This window comes from Lissotriton helveticus, chromosome 7, assembly GCF_964261635.1.
Source record: "Lissotriton helveticus chromosome 7, aLisHel1.1, whole genome shotgun sequence".
NCBI lineage: Eukaryota > Metazoa > Chordata > Amphibia > Caudata > Salamandridae > Lissotriton > Lissotriton helveticus.
The window spans coordinates 1824637030-1824664010 of record NC_136068.1 but is presented as its reverse complement, the minus strand read 5'-3'; the positions used below and the strand labels follow the sequence as shown (position 1 = coordinate 1824664010).

General features: G+C 45.7%; 1 protein-coding gene across 3 annotated transcripts in view; it reads right to left on the bottom strand.

The window, feature by feature from the left end:
- The window catches only part of LOC144770818 (uncharacterized), a 220203-nt gene that overhangs the window by 72963 nt on the left and 120259 nt on the right, over positions 1-26981 (bottom strand). For all 3 annotated transcript variants that reach the window (XM_078655586.1, XM_078655587.1, XM_078655588.1), the window contains exon 4: positions 20718-20866. In XM_078655586.1, the coding sequence (XP_078511712.1) occupies positions 20718-20866 (149 nt within the window). The remainder of the gene's footprint in view (positions 1-20717; positions 20867-26981) is intronic.

Here is a 26981-nt window from a genome sequence, read left to right as displayed (position 1 = left end):
ACCGGCCGAGTGCCGCGCCCCTTAGACCCTTGCCCATCGTGGGCACTCCCTTTGAGAGAGTCGGCATGGACCTCATAGGGCTCCTGCCCAAAACAGCAAAAGGACACGTCTACGCCTTGGTCATCGTGGATTATGCCACTAGGTTCGTGGAGGCATTTCCCCTGAGGGCACCCACCACCGCAGCCATCTCAGATCGGTTTGTGGAGTTGTTTGCTAGAGTGGGTTTCCCGAAAGAGGTGCTGACCGACCAAGGGACTCCCTTCACCTCCAAGCTTATGAGGGAAGTCTGCAAGGCCTTAAACATTAAACATCTGAAAACGTCGGTTTACCACCCCCAGACCGACGGACTGGTGGAGCGATACAACCAGTCCCTAAAGAACGTCTTGAAGAAGATGATGACAGCAGAAGGACCGGATTGGGATCGCCTGCTACCCCTGGCCCTTTATGTCTTACGGTCCCAAAAACAGAGCAGTTTGGGGTGTTCTTCGTTTGAACTGTTGTATGGAAGGCACCCCAGAACCTTATTGGAGATCACAAAGGACCTTTGGGAAGCCGAGGAAATACAGGAACAGCAATCCGTCCTCGAATACACCAGGCACCTAAAGAGCAGACTGGGGAAACTACGCGGTCTCGCCTCCTCGAACCTCGAACAGAAACAACATGAACAAAAAAGGTACTACGATCGGGGAAAAAGACTGAGAAGCATAGCGGTGGGGAAATGGGCCCTGGTCCTGATGCCCTCCATGAGCGGGAAATCCAAGGGGGAGTGGCAGGGTCCCTACAAAGTGGTGGAAGCCCTCGGCGACACCACGTATCGCCTACAACTGACCCCCAGGAAGACCCAGAGCTACCATATCAACATGCTGAAGGAGTGGTTGGGACCGGCTCCCCGGGGAGTCCTCCATGCGGAGACGTCAACCATTCCCCAACTGGTAGTGAACCCCGCATTGACCAAAGAAGAGGAAGTCTCGCTGAGGCAAGCCCTACATTCTTATTCGGACATATTTTCGGACCTCCCCGGTAAAACCTCGCTGGTAGAGCATCACATCAATACCGAACCCGGGAAGACTGTAAAACAGAGACCCTACAGGATCCCCGAGGCAAGAAGAACCGCGGTGAACAAGGAAGTCCAAGCCATGCTGGACTTGGGGGTGATTCGGCCTTCGACCAGCGAGTGGTCCTCGCCCATCGTGATGATACCCAAACCTGACGGGACGAAGAGGTTCTGCATGGACTTTCGGGCACTGAATGCCGTATCCACCTTTGACACATACCCCATACCAAGGGTGGACGAACTGATCGAGAAGATCGGGGACGCCGTCTACATAACCACCCTGGACCTCACGAAGGGGTATTGGCAGGTGCCCCTCCGTGAGGAAGACCGGAAGAAGACGGCGTTCGTAACGGATCAGGGGTTGTATGAGTTCACCGTCCTACCCTTCGGCCTCCACGGGGCCCCCGCAACCTTCCAGCGCCTGATGAACCAAGTCCTAAGGCCCCACCTTCGTTACTGTTCCGCCTATCTGGATGATATAGTGATATTCAGTGGTAGTTGGGAAGAGCACCTTGAACATCTAAGAGCAGTGCTAGCGGCTCTACAGAAAGCTGGACTACATGTCAACTCCCGGAAATCCAGAGTGGCGTTCACAAAGGTGAATTATCTGGGATACGTTCTGGGTGACGGCCAGATAGCCCCCCAAGATGCCAAGGTACAAGCCATAACAGCGGTGACCTACCCAACCACAAAAAGGGAGCTGAGAGCCTTTTTAGGGCTCATAGGGTATTACAGGCGGTTCATACCCAACTTCGCGGAAGTGGCCGCTCCGCTTACCGATTTGCTAAGGAAGGACGTCCGGCCCAGGGACATAGCCTCTCCCTCCCCTGAGGCTCAACAGGCCTTCCACATGCTCAAAAGATCCATGACCACGGCCCCCCTCTTGATATCCCCTAAGTTCGACAAACCTTTTTCATTGGCCACTGATGCCTCTAACACCGGAGTGGGAGCAGTATTGTCACAAACAGGGGCCGACGGGAGGGAACATCCGGTAGTGTACATCAGCCGCAAGCTATTCCCCAGGGAGACAAAATATTCCACCATTGAAAGGGAATGTCTCGCCATCAAGTGGGCGATAGAGAAGCTAAGATATTACCTTGAGGGCCGGCCATTCATCCTTCATACTGACCATGCCCCTCTCCGTTGGATGCACCAACAAGGTAGTCACAACCCCAGGGTCCTCAGATGGTTCCTCTCCCTCCAGCCCTATGCTTTTACAGTGGTACACCGCAAGGGGACGGACAATGGGAATGCGGACTTCTTGTCAAGGGTTCAGCCTCTCCCCGATCGGGAGAGTCCAGGGGGGGAGGTGTGTCACGGGGCGGGGGCAACTGACCCCGTGGACGGTGAGCCGATGACCCCTTGGTGGACCACCGCACCTGGTTTACGTTCTTCCCTTGCCCCCATGCAGCCCCAGGACGATCTGGACCCCGAGGAATGGAGGACGGGTGACCCGGAATACTGGTGGCCTATGAACCCGGAGGCTGAGCACGTCTCCTTTAAGGCCTGGGAGACCGGCGCGGTAGCCCCGCCCCCTGCACAGGAAGAGGCAACTTCAAAAGAGCCCTGGACGGAGGAAGAGGCGGAGAACGCGAGCCCCGAGTCGAGAGGACGCGAGGCGTTTCCCAGGAGTAACCCCGGCGGAGGAGAACCACGGACGAGCCCAGCTGTACCTTCCCTGACGAGCCCACAAGACGAGTCCTCGAGGAGCCCAGGAGAAGCAAGCCAGCGGCCAGGAGAGCCGAGGAGACACGTTCCGCCCTGCCACACGCCCACGGGAGGAGTGTGGCTCAAACAGGTACGGGGGCGTATGGCGGGTTGGCTGGGACAAAGTCCGCTACCCCCTAGCAAGTAAAGAATCCTGCACGCGTGTCCCTGTTACCGCATCCCCTAACCCCGACCTCACGAGCACCGACTGAGCACTTGTTTGCCTTTGACTTTAACACACGAGTGCACTGGTGTCCCTCACCCCTGGTCCTTGCATAGCATTGAGAAAGCAGCCACTAACCTCCGGTTTCCTTTCCTTCCTCGCTGCGGCCGGAGCTGCCTTCTGGGGACGACCGGACCACCGGCCCTGACACCCTGGATCCTGCCCGAACCACCTACGATCCTGCCGCCTTCGCGAGGGAAAGGCTAACCAGCCGCCAACGGAAAACATATACTGTGCCAATTAAAATAAAACCCTCTTTGAAAAGGATTCCTGCCTATGCCGACTCTGCTTCCCTTGATACCCTCTTGGGCCCACTAGTTGTACCTGCGTCAGACCAGGCTCCACCGCCCACCCCCTCACAGTACACTATATAGTTTTTATCAGTAAAACTGAATGTCAGTGGGAAATGTTGGTGCCATTTCAATGTAACATCTCCTGATTGGAAATGATTGTTCTACCACTTCATGCTTTAGGGATGCATTTATTTAAAGTGATCGGTTTTAAACATGATTGGAGAAACATGCCTGCCTCCACCATGATGACAAGGCTGTCAAACTATGAGGCAATACGGGGGTCATGTGTATCCTATATGTGGCTAGCTTTGTATTCTATATGTAGCAAAAGTTGAGTCTATTAAATCAAAGAAAAGAGTGTTTTGTACCGCAGACATACAGAACTCACATATTGGAAAGTGCTCTCATATGCGAAAAAGAAGAAAATGGCGGCTGAGTGAATTCAAATATTTGCCCAGGATGATATCATTTGGAACTCGGAGATGGGTCAAGAGCATTACAATTAGGTCAAGTAGATTTCAGTCACTAGACCTGCAGGTCTAGTAACACTGTTAGGATTTTTCTAGGCCTGTACAGTTAAGTTTAGCATTGATAGAGCAAGATTTCGCATCGCGACTTGCTCGATTCATGAACCTCGGATCTGTTGTAACCTCGTAACGAATTGTACGTTTTACTAATATCTTTTATTTTTGATATCTATGTATGATAGAGAAGCTTGCGTATGTGTTTTATTAATACGAATAACTTTTGTAATTCTAAAATGGCCGCTGCTTGCATTTCTGCTTCTGCGCATGCGTCAGGCATAGTCACGTGTTGTGAAGCAGTCACATTTTTGGAGGGAAAGGGTGCGCATGCGTAATAGCCTCAAGATGGCAGCACTTACTAGTAAACGTGATGCTTACCCCGCTGCTCTTGTGATCTTGTCCGTTGCACTTACTGTTAACTGCATAGTATATTTTTATGATGATAAACGTGAAGTACGAAATTATGACATGTAATACCTTCATTTATTTCTATGAGCTAATTTGTTTTCGCTTACTTTTCATGTATCGCGGGAAATGGGGGTCTGACCGAGCCGAGAACCATCTTGAAAGTCCCTTCTGCGCATGATCATGCAGCCGGGGAAATTCAGCCTTGAACAGTGGAACTCAGCCAGCTGGCAGAGACGGGCAAGATGCTCCTGAGAAAGTGACCTTCGACCCAGCAGGATGGAGTTGAATGTACCCATATCGAAACAATTGTTAATGTTTCATTGTACTCCACTGGCAGGTCTCATGAGAACCCCAATCTTGCTAGGCGGTGCCCAAACATGTAAATAGGGGCTTAGAAAAGTCTGTTCTGATTGGTGTGTTAACCAAATCCTACCTTAGGACCAATCGAAATTGGGGATTCTAACACTTTGCAACATTGGGTGGGTTGGGGGGGGGGGGTGGTACACTGTCCCAAAACAGTATATCTAGCCTAGGTTCACCTAGGGAATTTGTCCGACTTGTCTGAATAGCTGACCTGTCACTGACCCAACGCACTCAATAGGTGACTTGATACAGAGGTGCTGCGGAGCTCTCTGTCCGAAATTTGACCATAGACTCTGAAGGTTTTACTGAACCTTAAGTGCTGGCAGAGCACTTTGCTGGGACATTCGCTGACCCAATCGGGGTCCTGAGCGATAGCTGCAGAGAGGGTGGAGCGCTGGCGTTGCTTCCAAACTGCGGGTGCTGGTCGTATCCTGGTGGTCCTGTCCTGATCCTAATCTGGGTTTCCTGTCCTGTCCTGGGGTGTCCATTCTGCACCTGCTGTCCCACTGAGGGTTATCCTTCCTTGAGGGTTTTCCTGTCCTTAACTGACCCGGGGCCAGGGTTGGTTTTCACACCAGTCTAGGTAAATATCGCTCTGAGTTCTTAAACTGCACCTTTCTATTTTTCTGTCTTTGCTTCAATAAAGACATACCTTTGCATATGATAATTTTCCATGTTTTTCGCAACTATTGCATATCATAAAGTTATTTGCATTTAATTTCATAGCGTGTTCCTATGTTACCCTACCTTTTGGAAATCATTTTCTGCATTGCAGTTTGCAATTTACTGTTATGGTCCCTAATTTCTCTCATAAAATTGACTAAAGTAATTTAGAATTATAGCGTGTTGCACTTTTCTACCCCTTCTATAGATGTATAGGTTTCCCTAGTGTCTTACCCTCGCAGTATGTCCCAATGCTAAAATCCTAATACGTGCATAATAATTCCTAGCATTTAGTACACTCCCTTGAATTTCATTTCCGTTATCTCTGAATTTCCCTCATTATAAGGTTAAATGGTTGCCTGTATACTCTTCCTATATGGATATGTGCTCTTCGTTATTCTGATTATAGATTGCCTTATTGCTATAAACTGTATGATTGCAGAATCTGAAATCTAAGATAAACTTTTAAAACTTCCCAGTTGTCCGTGGTCATTTCATGAAAGTAAAGGTTTAAACGTTGGGTTTGTATTCTTCCTGCCTTTCTTTTTACAGCTAGCTCCCTGACCCATCGTGGTCATAGGTGCCCGTATCTGTGGATGGTAAGTCGGGTACACTAGAAAATAGTAGGAAAAGGGATTCACAATTGCTGGTAATAGATTGCAAGGTCATCTGATCAATGTGGATAGTGAAGTAAAGTATATGGGCCCGAGAACGAAGTTGTTGAAAATATTGGTCGGGTGACCTGCGATCTCTATCAGTAATTTTCTGGTAGCAGAGGAAATGGTTAGGGACTAGTTAAAGTCAGGTAGGACTAGTTAGGTTAGATAAAGTTGGATGCTGCTAGGTCAAACGTTAATGCTGCTAGAAGGGTAAACCACTTCACGGGAATTGATCACTCACGTGGAAATGTTTACTTTGAAAAATTATGAAATGTTTTAAATTGTTTTTCTTATTATTATACTGATATATGTATTAACACACTTGTGAGTTATTTGTTAGATGTTGTTGGGAATCCCCGGGGAAATTGAATAGCGAATGGTGAATAGAATCCATTCGTGTTGAGGTCACTTGCTCGAAGGAAAGTTAGTGCAGGTTAGGTAGAACTGGAAGCACTGACTAGGGTTTTCTGAATGTATGATTGAATAAATGTTAGCAACGAGGTTCATTGGCAAAATTCCTATTGTGGCATAACCTAGTAAGGGTCACATCGGAAGAGTAGCGGGTTCACCGAAGCTTGGCTGAAAGCAAAGGGGTTCGCGGGTGAAACTTTAGACTTAGCAAATATCCCAGAAGGTGGATGAGTCTGAGGAAATAACAGGTTCCCCAATGCTCGTGTGAAGGATAGGCGGAAGAGATCTATCCGTAGCGTGTGAAAGGTAAATGGAAGTAGTTTACTTGCAGTGAAATTCTTTCTGTCTAGACACTTGAGCACAGTGGCGAATGTGTATTCGTTGTGAAATAACCAAGCACTAAGCACTTTAGAAAGAAAGAAAGTTTCCGTTACCTTGTAAAGGAGGGAGTCAGTTGCGAAGCTGCTCTGACGTCACTCTGTGCCGCGCTGGGATTGGTAGACACAGCGGGCTGGTAGCGGAGCTGGAATTGTAAAGGAGGGGTGAGTGCCGGAGCGTGAGAACTGTCTCGCGAAAAGGCCGCGCACCCATTGGTCGAGATTATTTGAATTCGTGCATTTCATTGGCTGCACGAAAATAAGAAACGCATTTAGATTGGAAGTGACTTTGTAAACAGAGGTCACTTGTAGGAGTCGTATGTGGCACTCGTATAGACCACATACTCGACCTGATCCACGGTATATGGGATTTGAGAACGATCAGTGGAAAGGTGTAAAAAACGACATTATGTACGGAAATAAGAGAAAATTGTCTCTTGTAAATAAGGTAAAGAATTATTTCAAAAAGGACAAACCAATTAGGACCCGAGAAGATGTTGTCATTCCACCACCAAATACTCCCGCATCTTTCATGTTATTTGACAAAGGGTACCACACCTGCGTATGGTTGGAGAATTGGGTGGAGTACACCAAGGATGACGGAGTATTGGCTTTTCCGGTAGACGGTACATTTAATGGCAGAATTTTGTTTAATTTGAGAACCAGAATGAATGACTTACATCCTAGACCTAGATTAACGCAGTATGAAGCACTGGAATTATGGGAGATTGAAGCTTTTGAAAGGGATAAACCACGAATGGATAAAGGATTAACGAAACTTTATCCCAAATTGAAACAGGAAACCCGAGACAAAAAGATGAAACAGTGGAGACAGAATATGATGGTTGAGGGACTGTTTCCAATGATGCCCGCGGGTGGTCCTCCCGGGGGGGAGAATAGGACAGAGAAATGCAAACATTGGGTGCCTCTGAGTGAGTCGGATGATGAATTATTAGATGACATGTGTATGAGAAGTCCACCTCCTTATAATGAAGGACACCGACCTTCCAGTGCAGGAGATATTTCCCGAAGACTTCCTCCTCAAGAGGAGGCCAGATCCGCAAGCGTGGGAGGAGGTTACCAAATACCTCCCTATACCGAAAGTCTAGGACCCATAGAGCCCAGAGAGATTTACCCAAAAAGACCCACTAGTGGAGAGACAAGATACTCGGGAGAAAGGGGGTCTTGTGCTAGACTTCCCTATGAAGGTGAGGAAAGACCCCAAGGTTCAGGAATGCCGATTTTAAATCCTCTTTATGAGGAAGAACCAAGATCCCTAGGCACGGGAACTTTATTTCCAAGACCTAATTATGGTGAAGGACCAAGAGAGACACATCCCACTGCCCCGAGTTATGCTCCAGTTTTAACTCCTCAGATAATACATGACAATCCAGTTGAGAGAATTTTTGAGGACAGGGAACGAGATGCTCTAGCTAAACAGAGAGCTGAAATAGTTCAGAAAATCTCCCAGTTAAATACAAGTCCTGAAGCCTTGACGATCCCAGTAACTATCGGACCAGTAGTTCCGATGTATGGGGACCGTCAAGGGAGTCCGAAAACTCCAGTCATTACTCCAGTGATAGTACCGCCTAGAGCAGAACCCTTAATTGTAGATGACCAGACAAGTGAATGCGAGTCTGAGGTCTCGCTATTGGACCTACCTACTAAACCCACAGGAAAGAGAATGCAGAAAAGGCATAACCCTTTCAACGCGAGGGAGATTCAGATGGAATCGACTTCGGGTACCAGGAGTGTCACGCTGGTAACTCCTGAAGAAATAGAAAGATGGAGTCAAGAATTTGATAAACAACCTCCACCAACGAAACATTTAGATCTATATAAATTGAGAATAGAAGAACTAATGGCAGGAAACGTGGGATTAGACAGGTTAAATACCTACTTTGAAGAAGAGATGCTGTTTATTTGCAAAAGTCTCACCCGAAATACCAGAGTACTTCATGAAAGATTGACAGATACTGCTGCTAGCATGGGAATAGATATCTCAAAATCGAAGCCCTTACAGAAGCCGTACCGAGCAGATTTCTCAGACAAGGATTTAGAAAACTTGAATGTGTCAGGGAAAAAGGCCCAGGTCAAAGAACTATTGTCAGTATTGCAGAAATGGGGAGATGTGGAAAAGTGGAAAGCAAGATGGGCTAGAAAGAAAGATGAGGCCAGGTCTAGGCAGGTAACTCCCGAATTCGCTCAAAGAGAAGCTGAAAAGCCAGAACAACTATGCCCCATGCGCGAGGTGCCAGGGGGAAAATATGTACATGTTCCATGGTCCAGACAGGATATTGTATCCTTTACTAATGATTTCCCAAAATTACGAGAAAAGCCTGTGGACTGGTACAGGCAAGTGGAAAGATTTGTAAAGGTTCAAAAATGCCTGTGGAAGGATTTGGATGGGTTCTTTGACATTGTGGTCCCGGTAGATCTGTGGACCGAGTGTAAAATAGCCATAGCGTGGCCTAGTGAGGAGTACCCGAGGGACTCAGCGACAGGAGAACCCTCCATAGAAGTGATGAAAAAATATGAACAGGTAATTCAACACCTGAAACAAAAGGTGCCAGCAAAGGAAACTGATTGGACCAAGATAGATAGAACCACGCAGGAAAGGGACGAGACAGTGCACTCTTTTTATGAAAGGCTGTTGCAGGTGTTCAAAACATACAGTGGTATTGATAACATCGAGATGAAGGACATGACCCACTTCATTTACAGGTTTGTAAACGGTTTAAGACCCGAAATTTGTCCGTGGATAAAAGATAATAAAATCTGTTGGCATACTAAAAAGATGGATGAGGTCCTGCGATACGCAAAGTATTGTGAGGACGAGATGGCAGAGAAGAAAAAGGCCCTAAAGGAGAAGGTGATGTGGGCACAAGTAAAACTAGCAGAACAGCAAGAAAAGCAACTGAGTAAATTAAATAAAATTACTCAGAACCAAGGTCCTGGGGGAGGGAATGGAGGAAAGCTCCGACCAAAAATGAGTAGAGAAGAAGCCAAAAAGAAATTTCCCTGCCATCAGTGCGGAGAAATTGGACATTGGCGAGACGAGTGTCCGTATTTACAAGCTGATAATGCCCAAACACCTGATTTAATTCCACAGACGCAGAATGAAAAGCAAAGAAAGACCCAGCAGCAGGTAAAAACGATTCAAGTGCCCGAGCACCAAAACCTATTTTTAAAGGGAAATCACCGCAGGGTGATGACGTAGAGATCTGGGGAGGCGATGAAAATAGAAATGCAGCAACTTTGCAGTATTTACTAAGTGACACCTTTTTCTGTGATGACCAGTACTGACGGGGCCTGAGAGGGGAGGACAAAGAGTGCGTACTTGGCGCCTCCTTGCCGGTAGACCAGTCAGGGCCATACATTGAAGGAAAAGTTGACGGAAACAATGTCACTTTCCTGTTGGACACTGGTGCTACCCGTTCTACTGTGAGAACAGCGGACGTTCCAAACCTACCCCTCTCGGGAGAAGCAATCCAAGTAGTGGGTGTATCTAATCAACTGATTAGTACACCTGTTACCGAGCCCATGGAGATCTCAATAGGAAACTTTAAAGAAATGCACAGATTTGTCGTTTGCGATACCAGTCCAGTGAACTTACTGGGACGTGATTTGCTGTGCAAAATGAACTGCACTATCTTTTGCACACCAAAGGGCGTCGAAATTCAGACACCAGATGAAGATCGTGTCTACAAATTAATGTTAGTCAGACCTGACTCAGAAATAAAGCGAATGACTATACAGGACTTAACTGAAGAGCTTCAACAGACAGTGAAACAAGACGTGTGGGACTTTACTGGAAAAGATGTAGGATTGATGAAAAATGTAGATCCCATACAGATAACAATGAAAGAAAATGCAGTTTATCCTAACACTAAGCCTTACAAAATGAGTGCCGAAGTGAGAGCAGGTGTTGCCATTGAAGTACAAAAATTGCTAGAAGCAAATATCATACAGGAAGTAATGAGTAGCCCGTGTAATTCACCCATTATGTGCATTAAAAAGCCTAGTGGCAAGTACAGAGTAGTGCAGGACCTGAGAAAGGTAAACAAAATTGTGGTTCCTTGCTGTCCCATTGTCCCAAACCCAGCAGTCATCCTGTATCAGATTCCCTGGGATGCTGAATGGTTCACTGTGATAGACCTATGTCACGCATTCTTTTCGATCCCATTGCATCCAGACAGCAAATTTCTTTTCTCATTTGCTTTCAACAGTCACGTGTATGTTTGGAATAGGGTCCCCCAGGGGTACACAGAAAGCCCCTCTATCTTTAATCAGATCTTAAAAAAATATCTTGAATCTCTAGTCTTACCTGGAAAGTCTGTTTTGGTGCAGTACATTGACGACCTATTGGTGGCGTCCAAAAGTCATAGGGATTGTGTAATTGATACCATTGCCCTACTAAATCACCTAAGTGAAAAGGGACATAAAGTGGCCCCTGAGAAATTGCAATTCTGTTCAAAATCGGTAAAGTATCTGGGGCACCAGATAGAAAAAGGCATTAGAAAAGTGACATCCGAGAGAGTCAGAATTATTCAAAATATGCAGTTACCCCGCACACAAAAAGAAATCAGAATGTTCCCCGGAGTTGTAGGTTACTGCAGGCAATGGATTGTGGGATTTGCAGTATTGGCAAAGCCTTTGATAAGCATGACAAAGAAAGGAGCAAAAGACCCAGTGGAATGGAATGATGAAAGCTTCACACAATTGCGAAATTGTCTGTGTACAGCCCCTGCTCTAGGGATGCCTGACTATTCCAAAGAATTTGGCCTATTCTGTGACACTCGTGATAACTGTGCATTGTCAGTCCTGACTCGGGAGCATGGGTTGAACAGAAGGCCCGTGGCATATTTCTCTGCCACTTTGGATCCAGTGGCTGCTGGATTGCCTGGGTGTCTGAAGGCAGTAGCTGCAACTTGCACAAGTCTAGAGCAAAGTGAGTCCATTATTATGGGACATCCTGTCACTGTGTATGTTCCACATGCGGTAGTGATCCTATTAACCCGCACGAAAACTCAGTACCTCACCCCTAGTCGGCTGACTAAATATGAGAGAATTCTCATGGGTGCTGCAAATATAGTCATCACCCGGTGTAATATCTTGAACCCAGCAACCCTACTCCCTGATTCAATGATAATGGAAGATATGGGAGAGAATGAGCATGACTGCATTGACCTAACAGAATTCAGTACTAAACCCCGCCCAGACATTAAAGAAACACCTTTGCCCGTACATGATGATGAATGGTTTGTGGATGGCTCATGCATGAGGCACGAGCATGTAGGCCTAAGTGCTGCATATGCTGTGGTCACATTAAGCAAAGTTGAAGAAGCATCCTGTTTATTTGGAGTAAAGTCTGCACAAGTAGCCGAATTGATTGCTCTAATAAGAGCTTGCAAATTGGGAAAAGACAGAAAAATAACAGTGTATACTGACAGCCAGTACTGTTATGGGGTTGTGCATGACTTTGGCCAATTATGGCTACAAAGAGAATTCCTGACTTCATCAGGTACCCCCATTCGAAATGGAAAAGTTGTACAAGACCTTCTAGAGGTAATCCAATTACCGAAAGAATTGGCAGTGGTCAAATGTGTTGCTCATAAAAAGGGCCTTGACCTTGTATCTTTGGGAAATGATTTTGCTGATCGAGTGGCAAAACAATGTGCTATGGATCGCATGTCAATAAATATCAAACAGGGAGGGATTGGAAACAGCTGCCAACTTATGGTGTTTGAAGAAGTGCCTACCTGGGATGAAGTGAGAGAATGGCAGCATGCTGTGCCCTGGGAAGAGAAAGAGAAGTGGAAGGAACTTGGTTGTCGACCAAGACGTGAGGATGGTGTCATTGTGGGCCCAGATGGTATGCCTGTGTTACCCAGACACCTGCTTGCTCCTATGGCCAGATTAATACATGAAGGATCACACATTGGTAGGGACGCCATGGTTCTGGTTTTCCAACAGACATGGTATAACCCGAAGTTCAGGAAAGTGGCAGAGTCACTCTGCCAGAGGTGCTTGACATGTCAGCAGTTCAACGCTGGGAAAAGAACAGTAGTTGAACTGGGGAAAATTGGAAAATCAGGGGGTCCCTTCGTGAGAGTACAGATTGACTTCATCACCATGCCCCGTTGTGAAGGAAAAAGATATGTCCTTGTCATTGTTTGCCTATTTTCAAAATGGGTGGAAGCTTACCCTACCCCACAGAATGATGCCATGACTGTAGCCAAACTACTGCTAAAAGAGTTAGTACCTAGGTTCGGGGTTCCAGTCACTATTGAATCAGATAGAGGCAGCCATTTTCAGAATGAAATATTGGCTCAACTCTGCAAAGCATTTGGAATAACACAAAAGCTGCACTGTGCACATCGTCCAGAGGCTTCTGGAGTGGTAGAGCAAGTGAATGGCACCATTAAAAACAGATTGGCAAAAATGTGCGACTCTACTGGCATAAACTGGGTAAATGCCTTACCTCTTGTTCTGATGGGACTCAGAAGCATTCCAGATCGAAAAACAGGCCTGAGTCCCCATGAGATCTTGATGGGAAGAGTGATGAGACAAGCATGGGTACCAGGATACAAACTGTTAAGCATTTCTGATGATTTAGTACTTGAGTACTGCAAGCAACTGGGTGACCAAGTGCGTTCTATCTCTCGCCAGATTGGGGCAGACGCCGTCGCCAACCCGACAACTCCAGTTCATAAATTGGTTCCAGGTGACTGGGTTAAAATAAAGAAACATACTTGTTCGGATTGCCTTGCACCAAGGTGGGGACAAAAGCGCCAAGTAATCCTGGTAACCACGACAGCAGTGAAGTGTGCAGGCGTTCCCAAGTGGATCCATGCCAGCCATACCCAGAAGGTGATACCAGACGAGGAGCCTGGAGCTGAAGGTTGTCCAGCTGAGGGGTCTGCAGATGTCGGTCCTGAAGTAGCTGATGACGTACAGCCAAGCACCAGTCCAGATGAAGGTCCTGTAGACGTTGGTCCGGAAGTAGCTGATGACGAGCAGCCGAGTACCAGCCAAGACGATTGGATACCATTAATCGATCTCATCGAAGACCCAATCAGAACAAGAGAGCGACTTATTGAAGATAGAGAGTGGAATAGAGAGGTCGAGACAGGCACAGGCGAAGACCCTCAGATTATTGAGATTCACATCAAATCTGAGGACGAAGAGGAAGGTCAGATAGGGACAGAACAAGTGATTGACACTCCTCCACTGACTCCCGAAATCGAAAAGGGACAGACTAGAACTAGTGTGGAAGTTCGAGCAGAAGAAAATCAAGGGATCGAAGTGCTTGAACAGGATCAGACAGAACTAGAAGAACGTGTTCAGGAAACAGAAACAGAGACATTTGAAAGCCAAAATCAAAATTCACCTGAACCAGGCCAGCTTAGTAACCAGGCAGAAGAAGTAGATACAAGACCTGGGACTAGTCAGACAGGAAGGGAAGAAACAGAAGTGCCACAAACAAATGAAAATAAAAGAGCATTAGAAGAAAACAGAATAACAGTGCCAGCTAAAAGGCTCAAGAAAAAGAAGCATACTGAGCCCAGATATATTAAGAGACTGAGACTCAGAATAAAAACAGTACAAGAGAAACTTGCAGACAAAAGAAGAAGTCCACGGATTGCAGAGCAGCCTGGAGAAAGTTCCAAAAGAAGGAGTGATCGAATAAAAAGACTGAACGAAAAATACCAGGATCCTGAGTGGACCTACTTAATCTTGGAAAACTTTGAGGATCTGGATATAACTGACGAAAGTGACGAAGAACAGATTGCTGATTTGTCTACTGAAGAAGACGAGCTCACCTGAATTTCACAGAGTAAGATACCTGTGTAAAGTTACAAAGAGGGGTTGCAAAACTTCTTCTGAGCCAAAATGTCTGATTCAAGAGTGAATGGAAGGCCTAGTCGCAGTTGTTGCAAAACATGCTGCAAAGTGTGTATATGTAGTATAGTTATAGTCATATTAGTTTGGATAGGATTAACAGTTTTCATTCCTTTTATGGTTAGCAAAAATACTAATATCGACCCTACAAAGACTACTGACACTGAAGAACTTACAACACGAAGTGTAGAAAGACGTGAGAAAGCACTCAGACAGACAAAACGAGACTTAGAAGCATCAGATGAGGAAGGACTACATTACCACGGAGTTAAGAACCAGACTAATTTAAACGTTTTCGCAAACTTATTAGTGCATTACGTAGAAACTATGGAGATAGAAGATTGCTATGTCTGCATGAAGCTACCTACTTCTGTAGCTGAAGGCGTGACATACCATCACCTGCCCCTGACCTATGGCATTTCCTGTAGCATTTTAGCAAGCTTGTTTTATAAAAGAGGACCGTTACAGTACTACTACTCTAACAATGACGTGATCTTTTCTGAACTTCCCATACGTGGAAATCTAAATCCTGTACATACCAAAAGTGACGTTACACGTTATATGGGAGAATACTTCCTGACTATAGGTACTATAGACTTAAATGAAGCACACAGAGACAACTTGACCTGTTCATTACATGAACAAGAAAAGATATTTTTAAACATGGCAGCGAAAAGAAGGGAGAGTTTCCAAAGAAAGGCTAATGACAAGAAACAGAAAACTCCTAAATGGGCTGAGAACATGGAGAGCACCTCAAGTAGTGGGGCGGGTCCTGCCTTGTTGCTGGATTTTGAAAGGAAAGGGAAACTCTGTCTTCACCGCGAAAGAACTAGTTATTATAATAACATTTTCATTGGTTCCAGTCAATGTGAACACAATTACAAGGTAATTGGAGGTTGGGGATTCAAAAATGGGTCAGAGCCTGTGTTTCCTGGAATTTATTATATATGTGGAGACAAGGCTTATTTCAAATTGCCGGATCACTGGTATGGAAGCTGCTATTTTGGCATTGTCTTCCCGAAAATATACCATGTGAATGAAATTGCTGGAAGCAATGAAAATACTAATGGCTTAGTGCGTAGTAAAAGAGAAAGCGTAGGTGAAATAATGGGTAGTATTTTTAGTGCACTGATACCTGGAGTGGGAGTGTGGTTCTGAACACTCACAGAATTTGCAAATTGTCCACTATAGTGGATGTGCTGTCTACTGACACAGCTCATGGATTTCTGTTGGTCAATACCGAAATGGTTGCGATCAGATCAATGGTTTTGCAGAACAGACTTGCTCTTGACACCTTATTAGCAAAAGAGGGCGGAGTCTGCCGGATGTTGAAAGCGCAACATTGTTGCACTTACATTCCGGACAAAAGCGTACAGCTCAAAAGATATGTGAAAAACATTACTAATTTGGAAAAGGAACTCAAACCACTCGAGGTTGACAGTGCCTGGAAGAGACTGGTTGATGGTCTCTCCAATGTAGGTCATTGGTTTGCTAGCTTAGGTAAAAGCTTATTGTTTAAGGTACTGATGCCAATTGGAGTGATAGGGCTCATCATATTTCTCATATTCATCGGTTGCAAATGTCGAAAACACACAAAAAAGTACCAAGTGAATGCGAGAGGTGTGAAACGAGGTGCGGATGAACTTGAATTGGAAGAATTTAATAATCAGATTTATAAAAAGGTGAAAAATTCTCACCCTACCAAAAACGAGAAAGAGAAACTGAATCGCCTCTTGGAGGAGATTGAGATGTACAAGCTGTGAAAGTTGGCATCTGTTTCCATTATTAGTGATGATAGTAAATATCATCAAAGAGGGGATTGATAGAGCAAGATTTCGCATCGCGACTTGCTCGATTCATGAACCTCGGATCTGTTGTAACCTCGTAACGAATTGTACGTTTTACTAATATCTTTTATTTTTGATCTATATGTATGATAGAGAAGCTTGCTTTTGTGTTTTATTAATACGAATAACTTTTGTAATTCTAAAATGGCCGCTGCTTGCATTTCTGCTTCTGCGCATGCGTCAGGCATAGTCACGTGTTGTGACGCAGTCACATTTTTGGAGGGAAAGGGTGCGCATGCGTAATAGCCTCAAGATGGCAGCACTTACTAGTAAACGTGATGAAGCTTACCCCGCTGCTCTTGTGATCTTGTCCGTTGCACTTACTGTTAACTGCATAGTATATTTTTATGATGATAAACGTGAAGTACGAAATTATGACATGTAACACCTTCATTTATTTCTATGAGCTAATTTGTTTTCGCTTACTTTTCATGTATCGCCGAGAACCATCTTGAAAGTCCCTTCTGCGCATGATCATGCAGCCGGGGAAATTCAGCCTTGAACAGTGGAACTCAGCCAGCTGGCAGAGACGGGCAAGATGCTCCTGAGAAAGTGACCTGCGACCCAGCAGGACGGAGTTGAATGTACCCATACCGAAACAATTGTTAATGTTTCATTGTACTCCACTGGCAGGTCTCATGAGAACCCCAATCTTGCTAGGCGGTGCCCAAACATGTAAATAGGGGCTTAGAAAAGTCTGTTCTGATTGGTGTGTTAACCAAATCCTACCTTAGGACCAATCGAAATTGGGGATTCTAACACTTTGCAACATCTGGGGGGTGGTACACTGTCCCAAAACAGTATATCTAGCCTAGGTTCACCTAGGGAATTTGTCCGACTTGTCTGAATAGCTGACCTGTCACTGACCCAACGCACTCAATAGGTGACTTGATACAGAGGTGCTGCGGAGCTCTCTGTCCGAAATTTGACCATAGACTCTGAAGGTTTTACTGAACCTTAAGTGCTGGTGGAGCACTTTGCTGGGAAATTCGCTGACCCAATCGGGGTCCTGATCGATAGCTGCAGAGAGGGTGGAGCGCTGGCGTTGCTTCCAAACTGCGGGTGCTGGTCGTATCCTGGTGGTCCTGTCCTGATCCTAAACTGGGTTTCCTGTCCTGTCCTGGGGTGTCCATTCTGCACCTGCTGTCCCACTGAGGGTTATCCTTCCTTGAGGGTTTTCCTGTCCTTAACTGACCCGTGGCCAGGGTTGGTTTTCACACCAGTCTAGGTAAATATCGCTCTGAGTTCTTAAACTGCACCTTTCTATTTTTCTGTCTTTGCTTCAATAAAGACATACCTTTGCATATGATAATTTTCCATGTTTTTCGCAACTATTGCATATCAAAGTTATTTGCATTTAATTTCATAGCATGTTCCTATGTTACCCTACCTTTTGGAAATCATTTTCTGCATTGCAGTTTGCAATTTACTGTTATGGTACCTAATTTCTCTCATAAAACTGACTAAAGTAATTTAGAATTATAGCGTGTTGCACTTTTCTACCCCTTCAATAGATGTATAGGTTTCCCTAGTGTCTTACCCTCGCAGTATGTCCCAATGCTAAAATCCTAATACGTGCATAATAATTCCTAGCATTTAGTACACTCCCTTGAATTTCATTTCCGTTATCTCTGAATTTCCCTCATTATAAGGTTAAATGGTTGCCTGTATACTCTTCCTATATGGATATGTGCTCTTCGTTATTCTGATTATAGATTGCCTTATTGCTATAAACTGTATGATTGCAGAATCTGAAATCTAAGATAAACTTTTAAAACTTCCCAGTTGTCCGTGGTCATTTCATGAAAGTAAAGGTTTAAACGTTGGGTTTGTATTCTTCCTGCCTTTCTTTTTACAGCTAGCTCCCTGACCCATCGTGGTCATAGGTGCCCGTATCTGTGGATGGTAAGTCGGGTACACTAGAAAATAGTAGGAAAAGGGATTCACAATTGCTGGTAAAGTATATGGGCCCGAGACCGAAGTTGTTGAAAATATTGGTCGGGTGACCTGCGATCTCTATCAGCATCAGTGGGCTGGTAAATAGCTGCACCAGTGGGAAGCACCATCAGGTGCAGGGTCTGAAGACAGGTTTTGGATGTGTGCTAGTCTCGAGTACAAGCAAATACCTCTATTTATACACATATTTTATTTGTTAAGATGTAGTATTTTATATTTATTTTTGGATCAGCAATGATTATTATCGACTCAGGACAATTGTGAGTTTACAATAGTTTTGATATGTTGGACCGGTATGACTGGGCTCAGTCTACCTATGAGCATGAGATTACATATTTTTAATCAACACTTTGCACTTTATATCTGCACTTTAATTGTTTTTCCACATACTTTTTAGGGTCGTTGTTCATGTCAAATAGTATTCTAATCGGATTGGAAAGACAGAAAAAGTACTTATTATGGGGATTTATTCCAGGATTATTTTTGCGCTCAATGAATTCAGAAGATGCGGTTATTAAGCATGCTAACATATATATTTGCACTGATTTGCTGCTCCGGGTTGGGTCACCGGTGCTGAGCACCGCAGTTTTTTAAAGGGGGACTCGGAACGGGTCTCTATCGGACTCGGTGTTGTGCCCTGGCACAGGTGGTCCTGCAGTGACAGCAGGCACATGGATGTGCGTTGCACGCACTGATCACTTCTCACTAGTGGAGAAGTTACGGCATGAAGTTATGTCAGGTGAGAGTTGTAGGGGAAAGGACATCCTTTATAGAGAGAGTCATTTTCCATTTTCAGAATATTTTTAACTTTTGCTGGAATGATTGGATCCCTTAGGATCAGAACGAATGAGATTGAGTGTAGGAGTGTTGTAGGAGAACATGTTGTGTTGAATGTTTGAATGATTGATTTGTGGGGATGTGTATCTTTTTCTTTTTGTCATTTTGTTACTTTTTATATATGTATGAACACTAACTAATTGTTTTTTCAAATAAATGTTGATCCAAATGAATTCATATATATTTTCTAATTTATTTGGTTGATTATCTCTTGCTGGGAGGGAGATTTAATGCTTGGCGACCTCATTAGCACCTATTGACTGAATTTGGGTGGAGACTTTTCCTGTATTGTGATTACATCCTTTAAAGAGAGTCATTTTCTCTCTGGATTTCCCTTCTCTTTTTGAAACTCAGGAGCAGCAACATTGTCGTGGTGTCACCAGGGCTTTAAGTGGAAGCTTTTACAATATTATATACAAGCCATAGTTGCTGCTTATTTATCTTATGCAACTATCAGCCCTTGACAAAGCCAATAGTCCTGACTTGTTGTAGGTATGATGTTACTTGTTGTATCATATCTGGATGCAATGACAGAAACAGAAAAGTACAAGTCGGGCGGCACACTATGCTAAGCACAGATTTTTAGCTTAATTGTTTTAAGCCACGCCCTTAATTACACTAACCACACCCCTTTGAGAGACCCTCCAGTTTTTTCATTCCACTTAAAGCCCTGCGCCCTCCTCAGGGCAGACATTATTAGAGTTTTCACGTACACGGAGGACAGCGCACATTTCTCAGCTAGGGCGCGCCGTGGTTTGCACCACTTTGTCCGCCATAAGTTGGCAGGGTATTTTCAGATGTGAGTCCCTTGCTCACTTTGCCACTGGATTCAAGCAAGCCGGGCTAAAGACGGCTGAAATGCCAGAAACCGGTCCTCGGAAGCTTGTTTCCGGTCCAGGGAAGGTATGGCTTGGCAGTTCGGGCTGGACTGTTCGCATGAGGCACAGGGTCAGACTGATTTGCATATGGCCATGTCTGTACTGGGGTGGCAGAGTGGGCTAAAGAACGGTGATGGATTAAACCCAGATCTGTTGACTGGGTGTGAGTGTTTGATTGGTTCAGATGATCCGTCCATCACCACTTCCTTTTGTACCACGTGGTGCAAATCAGGGGCAGTGCACTCGAGGGACCATTCAGGCCAAGCTGGCCAATCTGATGACGCTGCAATAACCTGTTAAAGGTGAACTCACCTGCTATGGCTGTCCAACGCACACCTTTGGAGAGAGAGAGAGAGAGAGAGAGAGAGAGAGAGAGAGAGACATTCCTCTGTCAAAGAGACAGATGTTCAAAGCCACATGGACCAGTCGTAGAAATCTACTGGGGTCTTAACCTCAAAGTCCCACTTGTCCATCATAGGTGGTGCCGACTGACAAAGTCCCACTTCTGGCCAGGCCTACTCACTGCTCGCAAGGCACAGCATTCACCAGCCGCGGTGCACTGCTCACTGGCCCAGGGGCCACCTTCGGATGCCAGTCTCGGCTCACACTCACCTTCCGGCTCCATTCGTAGATGGCCTCTCGGGGGGAGTCGGTTTCTGCTCGGCAGCGGAGCTCCAGGTCGGACCCCTCTTCGATGAACTCCTTAGACCCCACAGTTCCGCACCAGACATTCACACGACTGATGTACACCTCGCGAACGTCTGCGGAGAGCAAAGACGAGGCAGGTCAGAGAGAACAAGAGACAAAGAAAGGGAGAGGAGCAAGATACAATAAAGAGGTAGGAAACAGAGGAAGGAAGAAAGCAGACAGAGAAGAGACATAGGGGAAAGAACAGAGAGAATGAGAAAACAGGTTAGAGGGATGAGACGAAGAGAGGAGACCGAGGAGGAAAGAAGAGCGGGGAAAGAAGACAGAGGGATGGAAAAATAAACATGGTAACGTGGGGAAACAAAGGTAAAGAGAAGAGACAGAGGAGAAAAGAGGAGAGAGGGAGCGAAAAGGGAACCAGAGTAAAGAAAGGAAACAGGTGACGAGAGGAGAAAAGAAGAGAGGGCAGAGGGAGAGAACGAGCGAACAGGGTAAAGAAAGGAAACAAAGGTGAAGAGAGGAGGCAGAGGAGGAAAAAAGAGCGGGGAAGAGGACGAGGGATGGAAATGATAAAGAGGTTAGAGAGGCAAAGACGAAGGGACAACACAGAGGAGGTATGAAAAGGGAAACGACGAATGGAAGCACGCTATGGTGGTCCCATTATTAAAAAAGACCAACTTAGACCCCAACAACCCCTCTAACTTCCGCCCCATTTCGTTGCTTTCATGTTTCTCTAAAATTTTGGAGAAACATGTCAACTCTTTGCTTAATCTTCACGTGGAGTCCTCTAACTTTCTTCATGGCTCACAATCCGGGTTCAGGGCTGGCTTCTCGACTGAAACCACTCTCCTTGGTGTGTCGGAATCCATCAGGCAGAAAGTGGACAACGGGGAGACAGTGGCACTCATTTTGCTTGACTTGAGTGCCGCATTCGACACCGTCTCCCATTCCATCCTGTTGTCCACCCTGAGAGAGGTGGGTGTCGATGGTGCTGCCCTGGCCTGGATCTCTAACTTTTTATCTAATCGCACGTTTCAAGTCTTTTCCTCTACTTCCATCTCTTCTATCTTTCCCTCTAAGCACGGTGTCCCGCAGGGATCTATTCTTAGTCCTCTCTTTTTCAATTTATATGTGAGACCCCTTGCTTTTTTGGCGGAACAGGCAGGTCTCTCTATTTACTCCTACGCTGATGACACTCAAGTCATCTACTCTCTCTCCACCAACAAACATCTCCCTTTCTCTTCAAACTGGACTAAAGCAGATTGCGGCATGGATGTTGAAGCATAAATTAAAACTAAACGGGGAGAAAACAGAACTGCTCCTGTTTGGCTCCGACACCTCGCTCTGGGGCCCACATCATTGGCCACCGGAGATGGGCCCTCCTCCCATTCCAACCTCGTCTGCCCGTAACCTCGGGGTCCTCCTGGACAATCAACTGTCTTTCAGGCAGCATGTCGTGAAAGTCTCTGCCACCTGTACTACCATCATCAGGTGGCTTAGGAAAATCTCATGGATGCTGCCGGCTGACACCTTGAAAACTATAGTCCAGGCTCTTGTCATCTCACGCCTGGACTACGGCAACATCTTACTTCTAGGTGCCTGTAAGGAGGTCACTAAGAAGTACCAGGTAGTACAAAATATGGCGGTCCGCCTGATTTGCAATCTACCCGCCAGAGCCTCAACCTCTTCCCACCTGCGTAACCTACATTGGCTACGGATTGAGAGCAGGGTTAAGTTCAAGGCTTTATGTTTTATGCATAAAATTCTGACAGGAAAAGCCCCTCCCTATCTATCTGTTTTGGTGCAGCAATATCTTCCACCTCGTACACTTAGGTCCTCCACCCAGAATAAGCTCAGGATCCCACGCATTAAGAGAGCAAAAATGGGTGGTCGCTCTTTTGCTCTGCTGGCGCCCTCTCTTTGGAACTCTCTACCCCCCCTCTGCGTTCCGAAATGTGCCTTCTTACCTTCCGTAAGGGAATCAAAACCTGGCTTTTTAATATGTAAGTTTGCTGATTTCCTTCCCTTCTTATCTTTAATATTGCTTCACACCCATAGCGCCGGGAAACCTACGGGTAGCTGAGCGCTCAAGAAATGCAATAATAATAATAATAATAATAATAATAAAGTGAACAGAGGAAAGGAACACAAACAAGGTAAAAAAAACAAAGGTGAAGAGAGGGGACAGAGGAGAGAAGAGGGGGAGAGAACAGAGGAAGGGATAGATTAAACAGGTTAAAGAGAGGAGCACGGGTGAGAGGAAACAAGGGTGGAGAGAGGAGAAGAGAAGAGAAAGGGGAAGAGGACGGGGGAATAAACAGGGGAGAGGAAATGAAGGTGAAGTAAGGAGATAGAGGAGGCAAGAGCAAGAGGAAAAAATGAACAGGTTAAAGAGAGGAGGCAAAGGTGAAGAGAGATGACATAGGAGGAGTGAAGACAGACGAGAACGTGGACAGAGGGAATGAATAAACAGGGTAAAGAGAACAAATGAGAGGAGAGGAAACCGGAGGAAAGAACAGAAAGGGGAAGAGGACAGAGGACGAGAAAGGATAAACAGGGTAGAGAGGAAAAAAGGTGAAGAGAGGAGACGGAGGAGACTAAAAGAACAGGGAAAGAGGTCAGAGGCAAACAATAGGATAGAGAGGAAACAGGTGAAGAGAGGAGACAGAGGAGGAATGAGGACAGAGAAAGGGAGAGAAAAAAAACACGGTTAAGAGGAAACCAAGGTAGACAGGGGCGGCAGAGGATGAAAAAAAGAGAGGAAGAGGACAGAGGGACGGAATAAACAAGGTAAAGAGAAGAGGCAAATGCGAAGAAAGGAGAGGAGACCGGAAGGAAAGAAGAGAGAGGGGAAGAGGACAGAGAAAGATAAAGAATAAACAGGGTAAAGAGGAACCAAAGGTGAAAAGCGAAGATACAGGAGACAAGATGAACAGGGAAAGAGGTCGGAGGGAAAAAATAGACCGGTTAGAGAGGAAAGGAAGTGATGAGAGGAGACAGGGGAAGAAAGAAGAGAAAGAGGAACAAAAGAGAGAGGGACAGGATAAACAGTGTAAAGAGAAAAAAAAGGTAAAGAGATGAGAGGAGGAAAGAAGACATAGGGGAAAGAGGGCAGCAGGGAAAGGGAAAAGAGAGGAAGCAAAGGTCCAGGGAGGAGGCAGAAAAGGAAAGAAGAGAGAAGAAGAGGACAGAAGGAAACCATAAACAAACAAAAAAATATAGAGTGAGGGCAAATGTGGAGAGGAGGCGGAGGAGGAAAGACAGGACAGAAGGGAGAAAACTGACAGAGACCAGCAAGAGGAGACGGAGGGGAAAGGAGACTCGGAGTGACAGGAAGAAAGAAGAGGTGACAAGCCATTTAGAGAGGGAAAAGAGATGGTAGGCCGGAATTAGAAGAAGCAGAGGGGCAAAAGTAGAAAGCTGAGCGGCGAAGATGAGACTGCTTCTAGTCAGGTAGATAGAAGATGGTACCGGCAGTGAAGAGAGAGAGAGGTTGGCACAGGCAGTAAAGAGTGAGAGAAGACTAATGAAGGAGTGTGCCAGTCAGAGGTTAGGAGGAAGGAAGAGTAGCCAGAAAAAGATACAGTGAGAGAGTGTTCTGTCTGAGGGTAAGGAGAAAGGATAACCGGTCTAATGGGGCATTCCTGAAAGGTTGGTGCCCAGAAACGGCTGGTGGCAATGTGGCAAAGTCAGGCAGATATCCGTCACAGCCCAAGTCCTGCCCCGTTAGCACAGGCTGCAGCCAGCCCATCCTCTTCACCCGCAGGGTCTGGGGCAGAAGGCTCCCCCTGCAGGCTGGTCTGCTCTTCATGCTGACCTGGCACTACCCAGCGGGCATGGTCGCCTGAGTCAGGCATGAACCAGGCACCTCAACCACACTTCACTTCCCACCATAAAGCTGAGGAGACCACATTGACACTTTCATCCCTCCCTTGCTACTGAGGGTCAAACTGATTAACATTCTGTCCATGAACCCATGTGGACCACACTTCACTTCCCACCATCCAGGTCCATGAATAAAGCTGAGGAGACCACATTGACCTTCAGTAGCAAGGGAAGGATGAAAGCGTCAGTGTGGCCTCCTTCGCTTTATTCATGGGCCTGGATGGTGGGAAGTGAAGTGTGGTTCACATGGGTCCATGGACAGAATGTTCATCAGTTTGACCTTCAGTAGCAAGGGAAGGATGAAAGTGTCAAACTGATGAACATTCTGTCCATGGACCCATGTGGACCACACTTCACTTCCCACCATCCAGGCCCATGAATAAAGCGGAGCAGACCACACTGACACTTTCATCCTTCCCTTGCTACTGAAGGTCACGCTGATGAATATACGGTCCATGAATCCATGTGGACCACACTTCACTTCCCACCATCCAGGCCCATGAATAAAGCTGAGCAGACCACATTGACACTTTCATCCCTCCCTTGCTACTGAGGGTCAAACTGATGGAACAGTCTGTCCATGAACCCATGTGGACCACACACTTCCAGGAACTGCAGGCGCACCCAACAATGGAACGACAGACCGGGCCAGTACATAAAGAGCTCATCAGAATGCCAGTTTATTGAGCACAACGGACGATAAAATCATGGCACACAACTCATCTGCGTCGATTTTTAACATTTCATGTAACCAAATAAAAAAACAATATGATAGAGATAGCAGCTGCATATTTTAGGATAATAAAAAGTGATGGATTTGGTATAAAAGAGAAAAACAATTAGTCTGGTCTGATTACTCAGAAAGGTAAAACAACAGCTGCAGTAGTCCGCAGAATCTCGCTGCCATACAGTAAACAAAACATTGCTTACCTGTGACTATCGGTATGAGCATCGTGTTATATATATATATACTTCAGATGCTGTTAACTCTTCTGCCATCTACCGGTGGCTTTAGAATATTACAACTTGTTATTCTTAAAGAATGTATCTGGGGCGTGGGTGGAATGACTTGTCAACACGTTCCCTTATTGCAGTGGTTCCCAAACTTTTTAGACCCAGGGCTCCCTTTACCTACTGACTGTTGGGGGCAGCTCCCCATTACATTACTTACTTTTGGCCGGGGGTGTAAGCGTGGTGGTATCTGTAGAACTTGCATTTTTTTTAATCCCTCAAAATAACTGGGATGAATGTTTGGAGAATAGTGAGTGCATTGCAAGGATATGTCTACTATCGCTTTTCACAATATTTCTGCGCTCTCTGGCCATGCGTGGCTGCATCAGTTTGCTGTTTGTGAGCGCTCAGCCTGGACAGATGTAGCCTAAACCAGCCAGGGACACAGTTTGGAAACCACTGCCACACACACTCCACTTTCCATAGTCTTCCTGTGCCTTATTTGTCCATTTTTATACCCCCTCACATCAACTCTCTCCCTCTTACAGTTCCTCAATAAGCACTACTATATAGCGTTTCCGTACTCGCTGAACTGTAAGTTCGCATCTTCACATTTAGTCTCATACCAATGGCACTCATTTGGTGATTTTCTTCCCCGTTCTTCTATTTGTCAGACTACTAGTGCCTTCCTTCTTTACCATCCTTTTTATTGGATAATTTGCAACCTTCCACCGCTGACGAGACATTTTATTCAATTGCCGTTTAGCATCCCACAAGGGGGCATGGCTTTCTTCTCTTCCTCCCTGCGTTCACCCCACCCTAATTCATTGCTCCATAGTTCATCCCAATCCACTTTATATTTTGTAAATACTCTGTAGGAAGGCCAGCTGCTTTGCACTGTTTCCAGGTTCTCACTTTTCTGCTCATAACTGCTACCAGTTCATGCTTGCTTTATACTTTCTTTTTAAACTTTGTTAGTGAATGCCCTTGGACTACAACCTTACTATTACCAGAGTAAGATATCAAACAATGGCGAAGTGTTTCTGCATCGGTACATACACTGCTATTAGCACTTGCTTTTAGGAACTGCAAATTAACAACAAATAACCGAAACAATGCTGGGAATGAAATACTGGCCAAAACAACATTGCAATGGCTACCTGCAGTTTTTGCAGCTACAAGATGAAAAGTATCGAAAGGCATGTAATAGGATCAGGTGCGCTCTAAAGCAGCCTCCAATTGTGACGGAGAGACAGACAGACAGACAGACAGACAGACAGACAGACAGACAGACAGACAGACAGACACCCCCCCCCCCCCCCCCAGTTCCAGCTTGGCAGCACCCTGCCTGTTTGATAAACATCTCCCTTGTCTAGATCTAGTGGAGTACAT